Source organism: Epinephelus moara, chromosome 5, assembly GCF_006386435.1.
Source record: "Epinephelus moara isolate mb chromosome 5, YSFRI_EMoa_1.0, whole genome shotgun sequence".
Taxonomy (NCBI): domain Eukaryota; kingdom Metazoa; phylum Chordata; class Actinopteri; order Perciformes; family Serranidae; genus Epinephelus; species Epinephelus moara.
The window spans coordinates 19508186-19531508 of NC_065510.1; the positions used below are offsets into that span (position 1 = coordinate 19508186).

Sequence of the window (23323 nt, forward strand, 5' to 3'; positions counted from 1 at the left end):
CAGCTAGCCGCCAAAATGGCCCAACATTTGCAGAAAATCTGGCGGTGTAAAAGGGGCTTCTATTTCTGCGTTGTCTATTTCTTGCAGATGTTTTCAGAAACATATTTTAGTGTACTGTTTAGCTGTAATTTGAGATTGGTTGTCACCAGCCGGCTGCCATATTGTTTCCTGATGAAAAAACGGCCAAGCTGGCATCATGCCGCCCACCAGCTGGAGCGTGTATTGGTGTGGTGTGGTGCAGTGCATTCTGGTAGTTGTAGGTTTTCTACATCTTGAGCAAAAGTGAATGACACAGACCCTTTTCTCTGATTTCTCTGGTCATGTAGAACCAATTTCAAAAGCATTCATGTCTTTCTACTGCATAGACAGGACAGTTTTATGAAGAGACCATCATCCCAGCAGTGAAATACGTCTTTAACTGGAACTAAGGTGCTGAACTCAAACCATAAAAACAGCCGTGGACCAAAATTACATAAAAAATATGTGGACATGGGTGTCTACAGACTTTTTGCCATATAGTATATGTTTGTATCTACAGCATTTTCTGTTGTATGTGATGCTCATCTGCAACAGAATCATAAAGTGAAACTACAGTAGAGGCTCGAAGCCTGTCTGCTTTGCATTCAGCATGAATAGTGAAGCTCTGCAGCAGACAACATCCTGACCAGAGAGCGTACTGGCACAAAAAGCTTCCTCATGCTCCGGAAGCTGGAGATGGGCCCTTTGCCTCCAGGCTCTCCACAGCTTCCATTGTGGCATCCCCCCCTCCTCTTCTTTTGCCTTATTACACGATGATAACACTGTAAAAGCAGACAATTTCTATCCTTAAAAATGTCACTTATTCAAATTATCATCCAACACCTCTCGAAAGAGGGGTGACCTGTTTCATTGCACAAATCCGCGTGCTGCCATGGAAACCAGCGCTTGCTCTTGCTCGAGGTTCCAGCGTGATTTTGAATCAGATGTAATGTGGTACAGATCTGCCTGAGAGGAACAAGCTCTTTCATTTTTGGCTCATTATTTGAGAGAATCTCAGTAAAAAAAATCCTCTCCTCAGATCACTATCCTTGAGTGCAGAGATATTATCGACATCACTTAATAAAGTCATGCCGTACATGTAAGTGATACCTCTTTGTTATGCTGTAATTAAACTGTTGCAAAGACATCTGAAATTGTTCAATGGCATATTTTTTGTGTTAGTCAAATACATTTGAAATGAATTTTTTTTGTTGACCTGTGATTGACCCGAAACACTGCCGCCTAAATTTAGACGTCCTCTCTTTAGATTTCAACATCAGTCAGTTTCACGTAGGACTGTGAATAATCGACATGACAAGTACAAGTGTGGAGTCACAGACTGGTTGGCACCTTGTTACACTGTCAAGGAAAGCCCGGAGATGTCACCCAAACGACCCCACACCCTCACAACCTCACTCTCCGTCTCTCTGTCACGACATCAGCGAGGTCGCCCTTATCTCCTAGGAGACAGGTTTAAGAGCCACAGAGGTATTTTAGGACTGGCAGCAAGAGAAGGGATGGATGGCTTGTTTCCTGCTGACTTTCTAGTTCAACTCAGACTGAATCTAATGCCTTTCTTCACAGGAAGTGCAAGGTGAATGTAACTTTAATTCAAGCGGAGTGTGTCATAAACTTTTGGCTTTTTAATGGAGGGATGAGAAGAGGGAAAAACTCGAGTTTAAAACCAAACTTCAGTCACCAGATTGGAGTTTTCCCCTCCGCTGAAGGCGTTTTGTTCCATCCATTTCTAGGAGATTTGTCCCTGTTCTGCCTTCACTGCAGGCTGGCCAGGAATGAGAGCCACGGATGGTGTTCGCCTGTTTCCTCCATGGTCCATTTTCACTGGCACTAGGCCAGAAACAAGCTGTGTGAGTAGAAGCAGAGAAAAGGAAAGAGAGGGAGAGAGGGAGAGACTGACAGTGTCTGTGTTTGTGCACATTTTCCCTCTGTGGCACGTCGCCAGTCTGGTACACTGAGTTCCACCTGGCACTACTTCACACGCGTGTAGATACACACACATGTACAAACACTACACACAGCATACTTCAATGCACGGGCAGCTTTGAGAGGTGTATGAAAGAGTGACTAGGAGGATTTCGCTCTCAGGCAAGTAGAGAAGGTAAGAGTCAAGCTGCACACCCACCATCAAATACACTTAAAGAATTCTCACGTGTTTTCACAGCTACAACCAAATATTTTAGGTTGTAGGAAAGATGCTAAAGGCGCAAGATATCTGGACTACTGCTGCCCAGATTGGCAGGAAGTTAGTCACGGATATTCATGATCCCCAGTGGATTATTACTAATGACTTTGGTGGCCTTCTGTAGCATCAGTATTAGGCAAAAGCTTTCACTTGTATAAAGTACATGTGCCCCCTGAAAGTCGAAGATTACAATCATCAGTTGGAGTCCTCTCAGTCGACTGCCATTCTTGTATTCGAGCAGTCATTCTTTTGCTGTTGTTTTTTTGTCGGTCTGTGTACTTTTGTGGACGTTTCAGTCCACAGTTGTAGCAGCAGAGTGAGCGCTCCTCACTTTCACATTGATCTCCAATTAAGGCAGCCGCAGACCCAGACCCAGGGTGAGTCTGAGTGAGATGGAGACAACTGCCCAGAGGAAGAGAGGCTTTGCTCTGAGATAACTTTACCTCTTTTGTTTTATCTCTGGTGTCGGCAAAAAATGTTGTTGTTAACAATCTTTCGTTAGCGTAGTTAGCACGCATTAGCATTGAGGGCTAATTAAGCATGTTTACTATATTATGTGAACATCACTGTCACCCTTAATGTTCAGGCTCAAACTTTATATGGCAAAAATGGACCATACAGTTAGTATTGAACAGCCAAATTTGATTTGATTAACATAATTCTGAGTTGGGTACAGAACTTTTATTGAGCATATTCTTGCTCCACAGAGGGTGAACCCTTTTACATTTGAGACCGTACACAGCCCTTTCTGTACTGCCACCCTCAGGACAAATCATCAGTTTTGGACACAAGATATTTATGTACAATGACAGGATTTAAATGAAATTTGTTCTGGCTATTCATGGCCACAGATTATGATTTATATTGATATCAGCCCTGCACCAGATCAAAATGTCACTGTTGAACAACATTGTAGTTTATGGCATGTTAAAATACAGTCACTGAACTAATACGAAATGTTCTTTCTTGTAGTATCAAGAGTTTTATTGTTTTAATACAAAAAATATACAGTGAAATGGAGGTGACATTTTCTCAGTACATTAAAGCTTTAGTAACATTTACACAAGAATAACTGTCACTATATCCACACAGTAGAATGTGGATATGTGGATCATCAAAATCATGTTCCTCTGCCTCCTCTTAGTTCTTCTAAAGGCATTTGCAAGAATCCACTACATGTGAGTGAACAACCTATCAGAGCTGAGGATTCTCTAACGCAGCTGTCAATCATGTGAATCACTGCTCGTAAACTGTTGTTAAACTAGGCATCACTGATCAAGTATGAATCAAGATTCTGTTACTGCCTATTTCTCACCATAAAATGTTTTCAGAAACATATTTTAGTGTACTGTTTAGCTGTAAAATGAGAAAATTTGTGACACAGCCACCATGTTGGAACCAGTCGAGCCTAAACGAAACACTGCCTATCGGCCGGAGCAAACATTCTCATTTTACAGCTAAACAGTACACTAAAATATGTTTCTGAAAACATTTGAGGTGAGAAAGGCAATGCAGTAACAGAATCTTGATTCATATTTGATCAGCGTAGCTTAGTTTGACAGTTTTACCAGAGTTTACCGGCCGTGATTGACATGATTGGCAGCTGTGTTTTCCAACAGCCACAGTTTGATTCTAGCGAATGCCATTAGAAGCACTACCAGGAGGAACAGACTATCTGTCTCATGTACTGCTGCAGGGAAATAGTGACGGTTTCAGCAAATATGACAAAGTTATTTTCATTAACGTTACTAACTACAGCTTTAACGCTCCCACTTTTATTTTGTGCGACCCTCAGGGGGAAAATGATCACATTAATCCTCACAAGCTTCATCTTGCTCAACTTGTCATATGGGACTGATCATCTTTTATTCTTATTGTGTTGGGAAGGAATTTCTCCATTGATGTCCTTGATTTATGCCTGATGCTGTCACCAGTCATAATGTACATGTGAGATCAAACCACACAGAAACACTTTAATTTGAAGATCGCTTGAGTTGTTCATTTCAGTTTGGATTATTTGATGAACATATGAGCCGTCACAGCTTTTTGGGAAACACACACAGAGAAGCCTCCCATGACAGCAGCAATATAGGTTACCTTTTGATTTACTGTTATTGTCTTTTCAGTGGGAATTTATTAAGCAGCCCTCTGTACCCACTTAAATTTTTATAGCCGCACTAACTGCTTTTAAATTATATGATGCATGGCTTGTGCTTTAGTCTTGAGTATATTGTTTTCATAATGTTTTAGGGGATGTATGTGTTCACAATCACAACTAGAAAAGTGCCTCAGTAGAGTGCAGATCTCTGCCAGGCAACTGTCCGAGTTGACCTTGGCCACTCCTGGCAATTCTAATAATTTCAGCAGACATGCCGCAGCACGTTTCAGAAGCGTCCCAGAAGCTAATGAAAACACACACCTCGACTATTTTCAACAAAGCTGCATCGCGTTGCACAGAGCAGATCAAGTTTTCCTGCTAACAGGCACTGTATATTAAATATAAATAAAATGTAATTATGAGGATGAATGTATTTTTAATGACTAAAACACAGCCAGAAACCTCTGATCCATAACAAAGCAGGAAATAACAATAAACACAACTAAAACAGACAAAACAGGAAACCATTTAACCACATAGACTGCTTATTTACTCATGGTAGAAGCACAAGAATGTCAAGGAAATATGACCAAATGAACAAAATCTGCAAGTCTACAATATCAGGCAACACTCCTGTTGTGGTATGACACCGTGTAGCAGATGCAACAAAGCCGGGTCGCAGCTGCGCCTGTTGGAATTGTCCCTTCCAGCTTCCAAGATGGCAGCAGAGATAATTAAAACAGAGACTAATTCATCTCCTATTGTTCCTAACTTTAGTAGATTATGGGTGTGGAATTAATCTGCAGATGCTCCTGTTCAAAATAAGACCAAACTTTTACATTTTTGAGCCACAACGAAGGCCTGGAAACTTGGAAAACATGTGGCCCCTACCGCCCAGTTGAGAGGAGTGAGGAGTCAGCAGTCAGTGACGATGTAAAACAGTCAATAAAACTCGTTTTTCAGCAATTATGAATCACTGCAGCCACAAGAGATCCTTGAGCATCGTCATGAATGTGCACACAAAATATTAGGCTAATTGGTCCAGTAGTTTGTGAGATTAACTGCGGCCAGACAGATACACACACGCGCACACACACACACACACACACACATATTCAAGCACTCACACACACTAGACTAAAAATGCATCATCTCCTTCAGGTTTATACTGAACATAGATCATTTCTGAAAGTCTCATGCAGATTGTTGAACAAATTAAAGGTACAGCCAGAGTATTAGGTAATACCGAAACCTCACACAACCAAATAACATTTTAGCCCAGAGGATGCTTATAGAAGCGGAAGTTTAGGGGGACTAAGTAGTTGTACGACTAACACTTTTCTTTCTGCATGTTTGTGTCTCTCCAGAGAAACTCCAGCCTCTCTGGGAGCACAAGAGGCATGTACCAAGTGTCAGACCGACGTTCGTCCCCCAGCACAGGGTAAGTCGGTACACTGCTCACATTCCACGTTTACACATGATTTCACACCTCTGAAATATACTGCATTCAGACCACCACCACGTAGACCCTCACTTACTGGTACACTTATCCACCCAGAAGTAAAGAGAGGATGAGCTCATAACTGCCACTGTACATGTGCTTTAGTTAGGAATAATTTTGTTTCTCAGGAAGGCGTTCTGTCTGTCTGTCCGTCTGTCTGTTTATTTATTTGGAAAGAAGGCCGGTTCTCTGGTTTTTTTTGGGAGGTTTTTTGGTCCAGCTGGAGATTTTGTGGCTCTTGGCTCACAATTGCGTTTGGTGCACCTCCACTTTATTACTTTGTGAGAGCTGATGTTGCTGAAACACAGTTTGTCAGTTGTGTGGAAATATAACAGAACCCCTGGAGCCGCAGAGCTTTTAACCACCATCTACTGTGCTCGCTGCCTCTGGCCTTTGGGGTACAACTTGTCAGTCCTGTGTATAGATGTTTGCAAGCATGGCAGCTGTGGTTAGAGTAAGTCAGAAAAACAATGAAAACAGTGGAAGTACTTACAAGTGGTTACAGCCTGTTTAACTTTATATTATATCATTTTGTCTTTCACACATCTGTTGAAATTAAAAATAAAACATTATACTGTACATAAAATACAAGATTAGGTTTCTGTAACAGTCATACACCAGTGAGTATGCTTGAAAGGCAGGTTCACACTATAGTTCTTTATGCTAAAATCATAATTAGATTTCTAGATGAATCTATATTTGGATTGACAGAAAAATAGTCACCAACTATTTTCAAATCTTATTGATGATAGTTGCTTAAGTTATTGATCCAGAAAGAAGCTAGATATTGCTGGTTCCAGCCTCTCAAATTTAAGAATTTGTTTTTTCATCGTTGTAAATTGACTTATTTTTGGTTATAGAGTGGACAAAACAAACAAACTGAAGGTGTTGCCTTGGGCTCTGAGGACTTGTGATGGGCATTTTGTGATAATTTTAGATTCATTGATGTGAAAATAATCGTTAGTTGTAGCCCTGCAATACTTACACCATAACAGTTTTACTGCATGCAGTTTGTTTAATACTGAAAATGAAGTGTATCATCATCTTGCTTGTTGTTTCACACTCAGACATTGACATTAAGATATTGTAGTTTTGTATAGAAGCATATACTGTGTAAAATAATGGCTGTAGCTACTGTGTTGTCATCCACTGGTTCATGGACTCAAGTTTGGCATTTAGACTGTCACCATCTTGAATTTTTTGGAGCCAGAGGTGACTGTATATGGATGAGAGGGTGGAGCTGTGGAGGAGTGAGGAGTGGACTCCACAGCATGGCACTCAAGCTTCCCCACCCTTAAATATGTGTAACTTTAAGCCTTAATAAAAAGTAAATGGGTGAGTTATTTAAAAGTTCACCCCCATACAGTCATGAAGTGGTGAATTAGCTATAGAGACTAAAACTGTTTTTTGTACCAAGCTGTGAACATGTTTATTTCTGCTATAAAGTTGGGCATTTTAATATGGAGGTTCAGTGGGGATCGACTCGCTTCCGGCACAAGGAACTGCAGTTTTGGCACTTCCACGTTGCCTTCATTTTTCAGCTCCGTAGGTTTCCGCTCATATTGAACACTCTGACATGGAGTAGATCCCATTTTTAGTCAGACTCTCATGCGGCAGAGCAGTGGGGTGCAGGTTGGACGTCTCTCTGCATGAGGTGTGACTGAAGTATTTCTGTGTTCCTGCTGGAGATTTCAGACACATGGCTGCGCCATAGCACTCTGACTAACACAACTGTCACTCCCGGTTGGTACGTGAATGTGTTTCCTAACGTGACATCACGCAGAACCTGTCAGGCCTTCCCCATTGAATCATTGATGGCGCGACGCACACACGGTGGCACAATAACAACTCCCGAAGCCTTCTGTCTTTTGGTTATTAATAGGTTATCAGTGATGAAGGTCAGAATCTCAAGTGTGCAATGGTTTTAGTGATTTATCAATACTGACCTCACCAGATGATCATGCAGTCATTAGTCTGTGTGTGTCAACACCAAAGTACCTCAGAGAGTTTGCTCTTTTTACAGTTTGTGTTTCTTTAATGACCCAAAATTTTTTATATTATCCATCCGTCCGTCCATCTGTCCATTTTCATCTACTTATTTGGGGCTGTGTCGTGGGGGCAACAGGTATTGCCAGACATCCCTTCCCTTAGCAACATTTACCAGCTCCACCACCACCTTCAAACTTCACTCCCTCTTCACTAGCCCAACGCCTGCATCACTGCTGATGCTGCTCAAAACAGCCTGTCCATGTCAGGCTCCATTTTACCCTCACTCGTGAACAAGACGCCTAGATACTTAAATTGTTTCGCTTTTGAGAAGTTCACTCCCAACATCAGAGTGGGTGATCCATTGTTTGATGGCAGAGAGCCATGGACCCCTGAGACTAATTTCTGTATTATATATTTCATATACACTCACTGGCCACTTTATTAAGTACACCTTGCTTGTACTGGGTTTGACCCCCTTTTGCCTTCAGAACTGCTTGAGTTCTTTGCGGCATGGATTCAACAAGGTGCTGGAAACATTCCTCAGAGATTTTGGTCCATATTGACATGATAGCATCACACAGTTCCTGCAGATTTGTCAGCAACAATACTCAGGTAGGTTGTGGTGTTTAAACCATGCTAAGTTGGTACTAAGGGGCTCAAAGTGTGCTAAGAAAATATCCCCCACACCATTACACCACCAGCAGCCTGAACCGTTGATACAAGGCAGGATGGATCCATGCTTTCATGTTGTTTACGCCAAATTCTGACCCTACCATCTGAATGTCACGGCAGAAATACAAACTCATCAGACCAGGCAACATTTTTCCAATCTTCTGTCGTCATATTTTGGTGAGCCTGTGTGAACTGTAGCCTCAGTTTCCTGCTCTTAGCTGACAGGAGTGGCACCTGGTGTGGTCTTCTGCTGCTGTAGCCCGTCTGCTTCAAGGTTTGACGTGTATATCTTGGTTGTAATGAGTGGGTATTTGAGTCACTGTTGCCTTTCTATCATCTTGTACCAGACCTCTGGCATCAGCAAGGCATTCTATCATCTTGTACCAGACCTCTGGCATCAGCAAGGCATTTTTCGCCCAGAGAACTGGCGCTCACGGTCTCTTTTTCGGACCATCCTTTGTAAACCCTAGAGATGGTTGTGTGTGAAAATCCCAGTAGATCAGCAGGTTCTGAAATACTCACACCAGCCCGTCTGGTACAAACAACCATGCCACATTCAAAGTCACTTAAATCACCCTCTTTTCCCCGTTCCGATGCTCAGTTTGAACTTCAGCAGGTTGTCTTGATCATGTCTACATGCCTAAATGTATCGAGTTGCTGCCCCGTGATTGGCTGATTAGCTACTTGTGTTAACGCGCAGGTGAACAGGTGTACCTAATAAAGTGGCTAATGAGTGTATAGTAATTATAGTAATAGAAACAGTTTTAATATGTGTGGATCTCATTAAAATATATGATAGGATTTCCCTCTTAAAATGTCTAAATCAGTTTTGTTTAGGCTCCTGTACTTCATTCAAGGCAGCAGAGTTTTGTCTCAAAGCTTCTAATTTAAATGTAATTCATCTCCATCAGAATCAGGACATTAAATTTTACTATTTATTTAAGTGTAAAGCTTATTTTGATTTGCACATTAAACAAGAGGTGACACAGGGGAAGTTTATTTCTTCCACTGATTATTGAGTTGTTTTTTAATTTACTCTGATACTACTTTGCATTCTGGATACACACTTTGAAATCATTAATTAGCAACTGCTAATCACCAGCTTCCCGTGATTGGGATCAATCCAGATCATTACATCGTGCTTTTGATTCAATGTTGACAAAACATTCAGACAGTTTTCATCAGGTTACCGCTTCACAACAAGCTCATTAGACTGTAATGAATCACAGTTTTGTCACTGACCCAGTTCCGATTGTTAAAACCATAAACATACTGCTGTGTTTTGCTTTTACATAATCTAAATTTGTACTTGTGGCATGACATGCATCTCATCTTCTGTGCCTCCTTTTCCCTGTAAGTGCCGATAAGTGCTACCTGCAGTATCATCTGCGATTCTCTTTCATTTTTATTCCTAAAATGATGTATGCAGAAGCTTCTTATTATGCTGAGAGAAAAAGGAGGGAGCACTGAGACGACAGAAATGAAGCAAAGAAAGAAAAATGGCCTACTTTTCGAGAGGCTGATATTTGTAACTGCTCATTACTTGTATTCGGAGGTTATTTTAAGTACTGTAGCAGCAGTACTTACGTGCAAGAGCTGCCCTCGTTCTACTATAAATCCCCTGAAATACAGCTGTTCCTTTTCAGTCTTGCTCTATCTACTTGTGGTTCATTTTGGTTTCAGAAGTGCATCAGTCAAATGAAATACCAATACTGTTGTTTTCCTCAGTGGACTCTTTAAGAATGTTAGTGTGCCGAGGGGAGTGAAGTCTCTACAGAAATGAACAGGTCACCAAAGGATTTAGAGCAGGTCTATTGCCTGCCTTTTTGATATTTGTGATTTGTTTGCTTTTTCTAAATTAAAATTAGTCCTAATAGACCTCTTATCAAACACCCACCTTTTGGCTTGATTATGATATTTGTTTATAAAAAGCAGAGCTGGTTGTGCATCGTGAACGGATTAAAGGAATGCTTCAGCATTTTGTGAGACACACATATTTGTTTTTTTGCCAACAGTAAGTTGTGGACAAGAATTTCTGAGCGCCAAGTCACTGTCACTCCAGCTCCTCAGTAACAGTGGAGGAAGGACATGTACCACTAAGACAAACCATCACATCTCACGTGTACAAGTGCTGAACAACAACAATTGAGGAGAAATCGGTTGATATACTTCTTATATGTTGTGTTTCATCTCATGAATCCACACAGGCCAGCGGGTCCGTCCTCTCTCCCTGCATGCTTCACCCTTCTCCTCATCCAAAGCAAGTACTCAGCTTGTTTCGACATCTTTACTTCTGCGAATGTTCCATATCATGGCAACCAGACGCAAATCATCTCAGCAACTATAAGGCCTTAGAAGTCATTAGATAGACATAAACTTGAACTTGTGAGGTCTTAACTACTATATACATTTTATCTAATATCATTTATACATCTTTTAATTTCTTTTTGTGAAGATGAGTGAAGCCTTACTATGCAAAAGTCCACATTTCTAATGTTACCAATCTTTAAAAAACTATAATACTATCATTTTATTTCATGCTTACATTTACCTGTTGGCAAAATGTGGAATAAATTAACTCACTCTAATAATCATATTCCTACACGACACCTACCTCTGCACAAGACCATATATACACTACTTGCCTGCAATATTTACCTGCGATGCTTAGATTAGTAAGACATGACTTGTCCGAAAATCTGTCATAAATTTGGTGATCTGAAAGGGTCTTAAAAAGTATTCAACTTAACTGTCTGATAACCTGAAAAACACTGCACCTCCAAATCGCTCTCAAACGCTTCCAGCTGGGGGTTTTCTAAGGAGTGCTTGCCGTTTTTAGCCAGAAAAAATGCTTTGGTGGACACGGAGCCTAAGAGACTTCCATGTTTTAGGTTCTACACCATAAAATACGTCAGTGAAAACCACACTCTTGAATTCTGAAGCTTCTCAGCGTCTTAAAAAAGGTGGTTGCTAACAAGTGGTTAAATGAGACTCAACATCATCACACAAAACTCTGCTTTGCAGCCTCATTCTGATGGCTACGTGAAGTTATGCGACAGTGTTGTATTTCATTTATAGTCTAATGTTAACTTTTACTCCTGGCGATTGCATTTACGCTTCAAAAGTCATGAAAGTGATGTTTATTTGTGGAGATTGTCTTGCTGTACAAAGAATTATAAACTTTTTTTTAAATTTTCTACAGCAATTCAAAATCCAGTGGAAAAAGCGCATTGACTTTCTATCGAGGGAACCAGGGCGACGCTAACTTCTGGACTTGTTGATTCTTGTTATTGTGATTATTCAGAATACTGTATGGCGTGTTATTGGATGTGGGATGGACAATCTGTGTGTTTGAGTATCCTCATAATTCAATCATTATTAATAGTTCATTTCCTTCTCTTTGGCTGCAGAGCATCAGGGCGGATCAAGTCCGTCTCACAGGGCTCTGGAGGTTACGACAGTGACAGCGTGGAGATGCACCCGATGGAGGACTGTCCTGAGGCTCAGTACTATCACATGCAGTGCCGGCTGGGTGAGGGGGGTTACGAGCGCTCCCCTGGATGCGGCGGCGGTGGGTCGAGGAATTGGGGTCTTCGTAAACAGGCTATCCAGAACTGGCAGCGGCGACCTTACAGGAACAGCACCGAAGGCGAGGAAGGAGACGTGTCAGACGTGGGCTCCCGGACAACTGAGTCTGAGGTGGAGATGTGGGAACAAGAGAGGAGAGCTGTGGCTGAAGTCCAGCAGTCTGCCCCTCCCTATCCTCACCACAGCCGGGCAGGATATCGCCCTAACACAGGTAACAGCTCTCTGGGAAGTTCTTCAGACCTGTTATTCTTAGAAAGGTGCACACAGTCACACACTCTCTCCAATCTAACATCCTCACACATGGGAGCCAGGATTCACAGAATAAAGGCCTTTAAAATGACTCCCATAGGAGCAGTCACTGATGTGGATCTAGGTCAGGTGGAGTTGCAATCGCTGTAATGCTGCTGGAGCTGTGTCACTGACCAAAGCTCGTTCTACAAACTGAGTGTGGATTAGCCATGAGCATATATGGTAAACATGGAGGAAAGAGGCCTCGTATCTGCTGCAGCGTGTGGACACAACAATGTAAACACTCGATGAAAAATGACTTAAACACTGACACAAATGTTCTTGGGAGGTTTTTCTTATCTAAGTTACGAGCCAAAGGATAGAGAGTGCAGTATGCTTTACAGGTATCTGATTTTGGTCTTTATAAATGAACTTAAAATACCACTTAGCAGCATTTCAGTCATTTCTGTATTTTTGTGATTCTTAAATTATCATGACACAAATCACCAAATTGATACTGCATGTCTACAAATTGCAGATGCAACAGTCAGTAACGTGAAAAAAAAAGTATATGTTCCGCACTGCATTGACAAAAAAGATGTTTCAATTTGAAATTAACCCACATGAAAGGGAACACAGCTCAGTGCAGGGAAGGGCTGGGTATTGGTACTCGATTAGGTTACCAAAACTCAACGACAATATGGCACGGTTTCCTATTTGACCTATACTTACTGCACAAAATCACAACGCAATTTTACGTTGCCTCATTATGCTGCCAGATTGTGTGTGTATCAAGTGTGAGGTCAAAACAGAGAGCATATGTGTGACGTGATGTGTGACAGTGAGGCTGCAGCGACCCAGGCAGATAGTATGAAATTAAATGTAGTGGTGTACAGTGTGAACAGTTTGGGCTATTTGTCAGTGATTACATGCTACAGCTCCTCAAGACCTAAGCCATCCTCCTTTGTCTTGCTAATGAAATTAAACGAGGCTAGCTCCAAAGATAGCGAGCAAAGTTCGCCCCCCTTTAGGTGGACTGAGAACGTCGACCACCTCATTGTAATGATAATCTCAGCTGCTCCTAAACAGATGAAGAGAATTGTCTGGCTGAACTCTCCTCAGTTAAGAAGACTGTTATTACAGTGTTTTGTATGTAATAAATATTTAAGTATACTTTAAACTGTTTAAAGTTAATACTGTATGTTGTTCAAGATTAAGATTAAATCTGCTTTTCCAGTATAAAAAAGCTGTTCTGTAACATCACTGACCATTGTGTTTGTGCTTTATGTTTTTTAAATGATCAGTTAAGGCACAGTTAAAGCACCGATACCATTATAAAAGTATCATAGTAGCACCAGTATCGACAAAAACCCAAAAAATACCCAGCCCTGTGCTAGGGCTGGGTTAAAGTAATTGATCCTCATTTGAATGACCCGATATCAATTTGTAAAATCCAAGGTTGATGTTTTTCCCACGGCTGTGTGAAACCTTAACCCCGCTAATCTCGCCGGTAGTAAACGAGCTTCAGTGCTACGTTATATACCGTAGTATTGAGAAGCTCCGACGTTACCAGTTCTGTTATCTGTAACTGTTAACTTACTTGTTTATGATTTGGTTTAAGTTACTATCGTGCTGCAGCAGCCTCTCCTCCTGCTGTCTGTGCATCGGGACTGCTGCGCCACTTTTACGCCCGCACAGAGACACAAACGCAGAGTTGAGGTGCTGAAATCGAATCAATTCAGAAAATCAGTAGCGATACCCAGCCCTGCTCTATACTCCATGCCTTCATTCGATCCTTTTTGCACTGGGGGTCTGATCCCAGACTCTCCTGACTCCCTGCCAAACTTTCTGTTGCCGCTCCCCTCCTGGAGAACGATTAGTTCACTGTCTGCCCATCTAGCACAAGCTAACACAGCAGCAGCGACTAACATCCAAAACCAAGCTGTTAAACACTCCAAACAAACTCAGACTGAAACAGCTCAACCCTGTTGTTAAACCTCTTAATAACCATTAGGTGGCCATGCGTTGCTAACAGTTAGCCCTGTCACTGCGTGTGTATGGGTAGACTCTCTGTCTCGGCATGGAGCTCACACTCCCACAGCAACAGTTATAACCCATACAGTCTGTGGTGTGGTGAGATCAAGCGCAGCGTATTGACAGAGATGGCAGTTCAGCGTACCAAGGTGCCACCAAAACGTTCAGAAGTATGGGCTATGCTACACGCCACTCTATTCATATGATGGTATCCAGTGAAGTACTCTATTGGTGTTGGCATCATTTTAAGGGTACTGGTATTGCTACTGGTATGGTAAGTTTTTAACGCGGCCAAGTCCTAGCTCAGGGTGCATAAATCCTGCTAACTGGCATGCAATCGAATATGATCCATCTTGGTTTCAGAGCTTACAGCGTGATTTAACCAGCCCAAGTCCTTTTTCCACAAGTTGTTTACACTATTTTGTTTACCACCAGCATGTCTGTTATAGACGATGAGTAAACCAAGTCATACATTGCTGTTGTTGATACACTTTCTTTGTGTGTCTTTGGTAGAACATATTTGTATTTGCCAGAATGCTGTTCATCCTCTCATACTAAGCTTTGCCTCTTCGAGCGAGCCAAGTCAGACTGCCAATCATGCCCGCACATTTCTTCAGATCCACCACAGATTGGGCATCTCTCTGTTAACTTCCTGCACTGCCAGAATCCTTAAACTCACTGCTGCTGCCCTCCATTTTTCTTCACCTGCTGTCGGGTTTCTTCTAAATACCAGGTGGACTGAGGCAGTCTGGGAAACTGGGCCACAGCCCCGTGACAAATTGGTACGAACTGCCCTGTGAACTCAAAGGTTTTTCTCACGTAACACTCAACATGTTACTGGCATTCCTCGGCTCTGACGTAGATCTCCTTATTGGGAGAGTCCCTGCCAGGTTTTATCAGATGGTATGTATCTACAAGCACAGTTTTTTCTCAGCATGTAACACACAGCTCGGCTTTTTTAGTGCATTTGGCAGTTTTGAGCGTAGGTGGTGTGTGTGTGAGAGAGAGAAAGAAAGAGAGAAAGAGGAAGAGAGAGCGAGAGTGTAAGTAATGGTTCATAGCCCTGATGGTTTCGAGCAGACGCCTTCCAAGGCCAAAGATGAAATGAGTCATCTAGGAGCAATCTGGCTGGGAGGAATAAGACGAGCTTGGATTGGACACACGGTATCAGCCAATAGATAGCAATAGAGAGAATGAAAAGATGGAAGGAGGAAAAAAAAAAAATTATGTAATCTCATTTGGTGTCTCGTTGAAGGTTGGCGCCACCATGTGACAGCATATCTCTTAAACATTGTTTATGTGGCACTTACTCGTAATAGTTCTTTAGAAAATTGGTCCACAAGAGCATCTCTCTATAGAGGTAAATTAATTTCATCTCTTTTTAAATGTAAGAATTTCCCAACTTGGGCTCAGTCAAGTGCATCTATCTATCTATCTATCTATCTATCTATCTATCTATCTATCTATCTATCTATCTATCTACAACTAGCTGTGGAAAGCGCCAACAAGTCCCTGTCTGAGAACATTGGACAGCATGCAGGCTGATAAATAGAAAGCAGCAGAGAGAAGTAATCTGAGGTCAGGCCATGAAGTGCTAACAGTAATGAATTCTAAAACATTCTGGCATCCAGCGTTGAGTTATTTAAAGAGAAGTAATGCAGTATGTTCTCTTTTAGTTTCATCAAGAATCTGAGGAGCTGCTGCATTCTGCACAATTTAGAGTCTGCAAATAGTTTTCGGATTTATTCCATTGAATTGACTGTTGCAGGAGTCCAAAGGTGATGAAATGAAAGCATGTGTGATGGATCTGGCATCTGGAAAACTCAGAATTTAAGTGATGTTTCTGAGATGGTCGAGATGAGATTGGATGACTTTGCTAACATGAAATTCATGATTGAGGAAGGACGGTATTCTGAAATTGTAAGTCCTTGGAAACTTTAAAGTCCAAATTCAATGGAGCGGTCTAATGATCCAAAATACTTGCTTTGTTTTACATTGGACAGAACTCCCTCACATTATGTTAAAGGGGTTGAAAGACTCAGTGGTACGGTGGTGCAGTGGTTAGAATTGTCGTCTCACAGCAAGAGAGAGTTTACTTCGCAGGGTACTCCAGCTTCCTCCCACAGTCCAAAGACATGCAGGTTAATTGGTGACTCTATTTTTTTTTATTTATTTTTTTATTTTTTTTTATTTATTTATTTATTTTTTTAAATTGGTGACTCTAAATTGTCCGTAGGTGTGAATGTGAGTGTGAATGGTTGTCTGTCTCTATGTGTCAGCCCTGTGATAGGCTGGTGACCTGCCTCTCGCCCAATGTCAGCAGGGTTAGGCTCCAGTAACCCCGCAACCCCCAACAGTTTAGCGGTTACGGAAAATAAATGAATGAATGAATGGTTGAAAGACTCGTGCTGTGTCTGCGCTTACATGTCGTACAGTGAATAAACTATGTACTTACTTGGACAGTGTGCAAATTTTAACAGGGTACTGTTGTCTCGAATCAAACACGGCCATTGTGCACTTACCGGAAATGATGATCGCAAGATCTTGCAGCTTTTCTTCTTCTGCTCTGCAAATTGCAACCGTGCGTTTATCGTCAATAATTGACAAACTAATGTCGCTCGCCAATATATTTGCTTGCTATATCTGCTTGTTTGCTCGCTAACTTTTTCTGTATTTATTTATTTGCTTATTTATTGTGTTACAAATTAACGCGATGAATGTCTGTGGCTGATACTGGCTGGCTCAGTCACCAGCTAAACTACCAAATCAATGATAGCTGCCACGTTTGGAAATATTTCCAACTTGTTAAGCATCTCATCACAAACCGAACACTTAAATCTTCCACAGTGAAGGTGATAACATGCATAAACACTAAATGTAACGTATGGTCAAAGATCGTATAGCTTACGCCACATGATGTCAGTGTCTGATGATAAAATGTGCTGCTGTTGGTGAGCTAGCAAGCTTACTTTAGCAATTATGGTATTGTTTGTGGTACCAAAATTAGTATAGAATTTACCCAGTAAATAAACTGATGGCTTATACCTGATAACAGGGCAGTGGTAGTGAAAGGTACTTGGTGTCCACAGTTGACATTTCACATGTTTTTAAATGTGTTTGTGGCCCTGCCCCTTTTCGCTACGTAGTCAACATGGCAACTATTGAGGGTGAGAAGTGTCCAACGTTCTGCGCTCAAAATAGCAAGTATAAGTACAGAAGTATCTGATTTTCTCCCCACAGGTCGATCTGATGGGGTCTACAACAAGCCATGCCGCCACGAAAAGAGCCCATCCAAATCCAACGAGGTGATCAGTCCAGAGATCCTGAAGATGCGCGCGGCTCTCTTCTGTATCTTCACCTACCTGGATACTAAAACCCTGCTGAGAACTGCTGAGGTCTGCCGTGACTGGAAGTTTGTGGCTCGTCACCCAGCTGTGTGGACCAGAGTGCTGCTGGAGAACGCCCGCATTTCTTCCAAGGTGCATAGCGAACATTTAGACACCATATGCGCTTTAAAAGCCAGTGGCATTATCAAAGCTGTAGCATGTTGCGCATTTAGCTATATCATCTTTTCTGTGTGCCTTGAAGATTTATAACAGATCTCCATGTCTCTCTCTTAGTTCCTGAGCACATTGTCTCAGTGGTGCACTCAGACGCACTCACTCATCCTGCAAAACCTCAAACCAAGACAGCGGGGCAAGAAGGAAACCAAGGAGGAATACCTTAAAAGCACACGGTAAGACAGATATACAGCTGCACAATACATCTGCACACAGTTAACCAAAAAAATACCTATTCTTTTATTTACTGCACTGTGTTTTATTCTGGCTTTGAATAGCACATTGCTTTACAAACTATTGAACGTGGTGAGGTTCTAAATGACTCTTCAGTAATTGGTGAGAGGAAGACAACAGGAGGAACATGAGTAATTGAATGCTGATGCTTTTGCGCTGTTTGAGTAAGATCAGCATGTAAATTATCAGTCGCCCTTTCCCGAAAGAAGAAAAGTCAGAGATTTATGTGAAAGGAAAAAGTGAAGTTGTTTGCGTCTAAATGTTTTGTGTAAACGAGACAGCTCGAATCCGCTCTAACAATGCATAGACGCGCTGCTTCCTGCATATATCGCTGCAGACACCGGAGGAACATTTTGTTATGTGTTATAACTGGAAGAAGTGCTGTTTTGAAGGACAGGACAATTACTTCCTCTGCTCTGTCTCTGTCTGTCTTTTTCTGTTGACCTTCCCTTACCTTTCCATCTAAGTGGCTGTCTGGAGGAAGGTCTGGAGGCGTTGTTAAAGGCCACAGGAAGTAACCTGCTGATACTGAAGATTTCACACTGCCCCAACCTGCTGACCGATCGCTCCCTCTGGCTGGCCAGCTGCTACTGCAGAGCTCTGCAGGCTGTAACCTACAGGTAGACCAGTTCACAGAGGTCCCATCTCTATCTGCACACATATTACAGTTTCACCCCGGTGACTTTGCTTTCTTGTGTCCGTAAGACTGCAATCAGTTTTGTGCTGTAGACGTACAGTGTCACATGTGTGCAGTATAAACACAAATTGTTTACACTTGTTACCAGAAGCGCCACAGATCCAGTCGGCCAGGAGGTGATCTGGGCCCTTGGAGCAGGTTGTAGAGACATCATCTCTCTACAGGTGGCGCCACTACATCCATGGTAACAGACAGAGAAATACACTGTACTTTTGATTAACACTTAATCTGGTATGATACCAGTTGTAATAAAATGAATTAACATTGAGTGTATTTTGTGTCTTGTAGCCAACAACCTGCTCGTTTCAGTAACCGATGCTTGCAGACGATTGGAAGATGTTGGCCACACCTCCGGGCTCTTGGTGTGGGAGGAGCTGGATGTGGCATTCAGGGGCTGGCCTCTCTAGGTAAATGTGGTTTGTAATACAACTATTCAATTTTTTGTTTAAATCCTTTCAGTGCTTTCAGACCTAGAGTTGTCTTGCTTTGGTCTGAATCAGGGACTAATTTTGTTGCAAAGTTGCATAATTGCCTAGAGTTGGTTCACGTTCTCACGGCAGCATTTATAAGCGGACCAGATCAAGTGCCTTGCACAAGAAAGCTGCTCTTGATTGGACAGAATTTCCATGCGGGAAAAATTAACGTTGTTGTAGATCGAAGTCACCACAAACAAATCGCACCAGAGTTCGTTTGTATCCGAACCGAGACCACCTCTTAAAGAAGGTCTCGGTCTGGTTGTTTTGGTGCTCACCCGAGTGCAATTGCTGTGTTCACACCTGCCCAAACAAACTGCACTTAGGAGGCAAATGAACTTGAGTTTGATTGAACCGAACCAAACAGCAGGTGTGAAAGCACCCTTAGCTACAAAATGTAAAATACATTTTTTATTTATGAAGTATTCAAATCACATGTGCAGAATAAAGGAGAGGACAGAGGTAACATTTGTTAACATTAGATGATTAAAGGGAACCTACTATGCTCATTTTCATGTCCATACTTGTATTTAAGGTGTATACTTAAACATGTTTACATGCTTAAATGGAAAGAAAAAAAACATTTTATTCTCCTCATCCTGTCTCTGCTGGGACTCTTGTATTCACCCTTTGTCTGAGAGGCTCCGTTCAGCACCCGTCTCTTCCCAAATGAGCCCATTCTACTCTGATTGGTCAGCGTTTCCAGCTTTTCCATATCGTGGCATCTCTGCACCATCATTGCATCCTGGGGATGGCTGTGATGGAGAAGCAGCCCTTTCTACCATGAACAATCACCAGTAATAGCTTCTTAACACCACTGCACATGCTCCAGCAGGAATATGATCTGAAATCAGGGAGAAATTTACAACATTGGCAACCAAGTTTACATGTTTCCCTGACTATAGCATGTAGTTTCATTCCACAGTAGCGTGCCTGGAGCAGATGACCATACAAAGAAATCCAGCATACCGTATTTGATGTCATAGTGTAGCCAGAGTAGACAGAAACAGTTAAAACAAAGCATTGAGTATTTTGCTCACAAGGAATACTTTTACATACCCTCATTATCTGAAACGTTGGCAACGTTTGATATGAGCGTCCTTCATTGTAACAGTATATAGAAGACACAGTAGCATCATAGGTTCCCTTTAAACAATATCACTGTCATATCAGGACAAGCTAGGACAGCACAGATACTGCATGTAATCAGTGTCTTAATTTTAAGCACTGTTGGTTGTGACCTTACACAGGCCTTTATGTACTAGTGTAACCCACTGTTCTTATCTTGACACTCTCCTCCTTATCTTCCCCATCTCTGCATTCCCTTGCCTCCATTCACCCTCAGCGAGGAACTGCATGCGTCTGCAGGTGCTGGAGCTGGATCATGTGAGTGAGATCAACCAGGAGGTGGCAGCAGAGGTTTGCAGAGAGGGCTTGAAAGGTCTGGAAATGCTGGTGCTCACCTCTACACCAGTCACCCCCAAGGCCCTGCTTCATTTCAACAGTGAGTATGAAAACTGCTGCACTGATTAATTGTCTAAAAATCCTGCCTTGTGAATAGACAACTTTTATCAGTTTACTCTAAACTTGTTGCTCTGATTTTAGCACTTAATATTTTTTGCACAACACTGAGCAAGTGGGCCTTTAATAATGTACTGAACAGTGTTATCTCATGCAGTATTTCTGTGATACAAAGAAATTGTTAACATCAGGCACCAAAAATATTTTGGGTACTGTTTAAAGCTGGAGCAGGCAGAAATCTAAAAATGCAAAACAGACAAAAATGGCAGAATTTGACAACACACACTCCTCCTGCAGCTCCCCCCTCTCTGTCCTAAGCCATCTCCTACAGACATATGCGCACACTTCATCCAGCAACCCAGTGTTTCCCATACACTGATTTACTTAATCTTATCTCAGTGTATGGTCCCTGCTCTCTTTCTTTGTTTATCAGACCACAGATCTGTCGAGAATTAGCTAGCTAGTTATTGGCTCACCCCACAGTCCCTCATGCCTTGCTCCCCGCCTCTGCGGACTGCTTCCCGGGAGACAAGTGGCCACTAGCTCTGGAGACCAAGCTTCTGTCAGCGGATGTAGCAGCTCAGATTCGGCCAGCACAAACCCCTGAGTGCCGGGTGTCACAGTGGGCTGGTGTGCTAACCTGTGTAACAGCAGCCACAGAAAGTTTGCTGATCTGGCAGGGAGTCAAGGCTGTCTTGCATTGACTAGATTTGGGTTGCTGCAGCCGCTGACTAGGGGTTCATCTCCGGAGCTGCTGCCCACTCTCTTTTTGGTGAGGTAGTCTGTAGCGGCGGTGAGTAAGGCGGAGGACACACTGTGATTCAAGGCTTTAGCTAGCGTTAGTTACATAAACGTGAACTTGAAGCTGCAGTCATGAGTCTTTACCTCCGGTTAGCAGAAGGCGAAACTGTTAGCAACATTTTCTCTCTGACTTTGAAACACTTTGTCAGACACTCTTTTAGACTCTCTTTTTGATACGTCCGTCTCTCTTTTTTTGGGGTTGCTTTGCAGTGTGGGGAGTCGTTGCCAGTGCTGGAATAGCAACTCTCTCTGCAGGATTCTTGGCCATTGAATTTGTATTTGTAGAACAGCCCATAGGAGCGCCCTCTCTCTGATATGACCTGTGATTGACTAAAGTTTATTATGGGATCTTTGCCCAATAATGTCAAGATTAAACTGCCTAACCCAGCTTTATGGTTAAAAGATAATAATAAGAATAATAATCCACCAAATAACAAATGCTGCTCAAATCCTCCCTCCACTCACGTAGGTGTGTGCCGTAACCTGAAGTCCATCGTGGTCCAGATTGGTATAGAAGACTACTTTGAGGACCCCAACAGCCCTGAAGCCAGGAAGTTGTTTGATGAGATGGTTAACAAGCTGCAGGTAACAGCACCTCTGTGTCACACATCACAGGACAGGGAACACACGCCATCAGCCACCACTCATACATGAGCACATACAAGTCTCCATGTTCAAGAAAAATCTGTTGAAACCCATGACCTTTCCTCTAACGACATAATCTGGCTGAAGTTTCCGTAAGTAAGCACATAAATAATATTTTATGTGCTGATTAAGGCTCCCAACAGGAAGAAGCAATGTTTTGGGTTTTCCCACACACTTATTCAATTACTGTGTAACTACTCTCTCCATCAATGTGGTGTTGACTTTGTGAGGGTAATGGCTAACAGGGAGGTACTTGGAGTTTTGCACCACTGTATGCACATGACTAACAGCTTGGCCCGTACTTCTTTAGAGGATAAGATGCATCTATATTTATCACAACTACACACACAGTTTAAACCATGACTCAATCCTTGAAGTCCCAGTGATGGTTGGTTGTGGATGTGCGGCTGCTAACTCACTCGAGCAGAGGCTCACTGTGAGAGGCTCGGGTCACCCTTATAGCTGACCACACACAAACAGAGATATAAAAGCTGTGAAATCCCTGGTTTTATTTATGCTTTGTTTTTATGACTCAGTTTTACAGTGTGTTCCTCTCAGATATCACACTCAAGATGGTGGGGTTGCTCACAGCAGTTAGGTAACCTCTCCAAACGGCTGTGATTTATTTTTATCCCTCCCTCTTTAAGTTTGCTGTGAAGAGGGAGCCAAAGTTCTCCTCTCGTGTTTAATCATCCCGTTTTTTTTTGAAGGGAGTTCTGGAGAGGTGAAGCTTATGAAGCAACGCCGTCATCCTTAACCCGCTGCACCTCAGTGCTTTACAGTTTTTTATAGCTTTCTGTCATACACCAGCTACTGTACACACTTCCTGCGAACGGAAAAAAACAGAAAGGTATGAAGAGAACAGAGGGAAATGGCAGCTGAGTCCTGAGAAGAAAATGTCGCAAACCACAAATACATTACATATCACATCAACATTTCTATACTGACTTTGGCACAGGGAGGCGGAGGGGAAGGTAGATGGCATGACACTCAGGCGAGACACCTGCCAAGCTGTAGACCACTGTTCGAGACCAACAAACAGCAAAAGCAGTTGTGTTTTA

The 23323-nt window shown here is 42.2% G+C and overlaps 1 protein-coding gene across 3 annotated transcripts in view; it reads left to right on the top strand.

Annotated features, from left to right (window-relative positions):
• The window catches only part of fbxo41 (F-box protein 41), an 81333-nt gene that overhangs the window by 52631 nt on the left and 5379 nt on the right, over window positions 1-23323 (top strand). The window contains exons 5-13 of one of the 3 annotated variants that reach the window (XM_050045510.1): window positions 5687-5760; window positions 11892-12280; window positions 17572-17810; window positions 17952-18067; window positions 18593-18745; window positions 18911-19006; window positions 19111-19229; window positions 20641-20799; window positions 22087-22202. In XM_050045510.1, coding sequence (XP_049901467.1) covers window positions 5687-5760; window positions 11892-12280; window positions 17572-17810; window positions 17952-18067; window positions 18593-18745; window positions 18911-19006; window positions 19111-19229; window positions 20641-20799; window positions 22087-22202 — 1461 coding nt within the window. Of the gene's footprint in view, window positions 1-5686; window positions 5761-11891; window positions 12281-17571; window positions 17811-17951; window positions 18068-18592; window positions 18746-18910; window positions 19007-19110; window positions 19230-20640; window positions 20800-22086; window positions 22361-23323 lie in introns of those variants that run through there. The other 2 variants (XM_050045508.1, XM_050045509.1) reach the window with 2 other exon arrangements.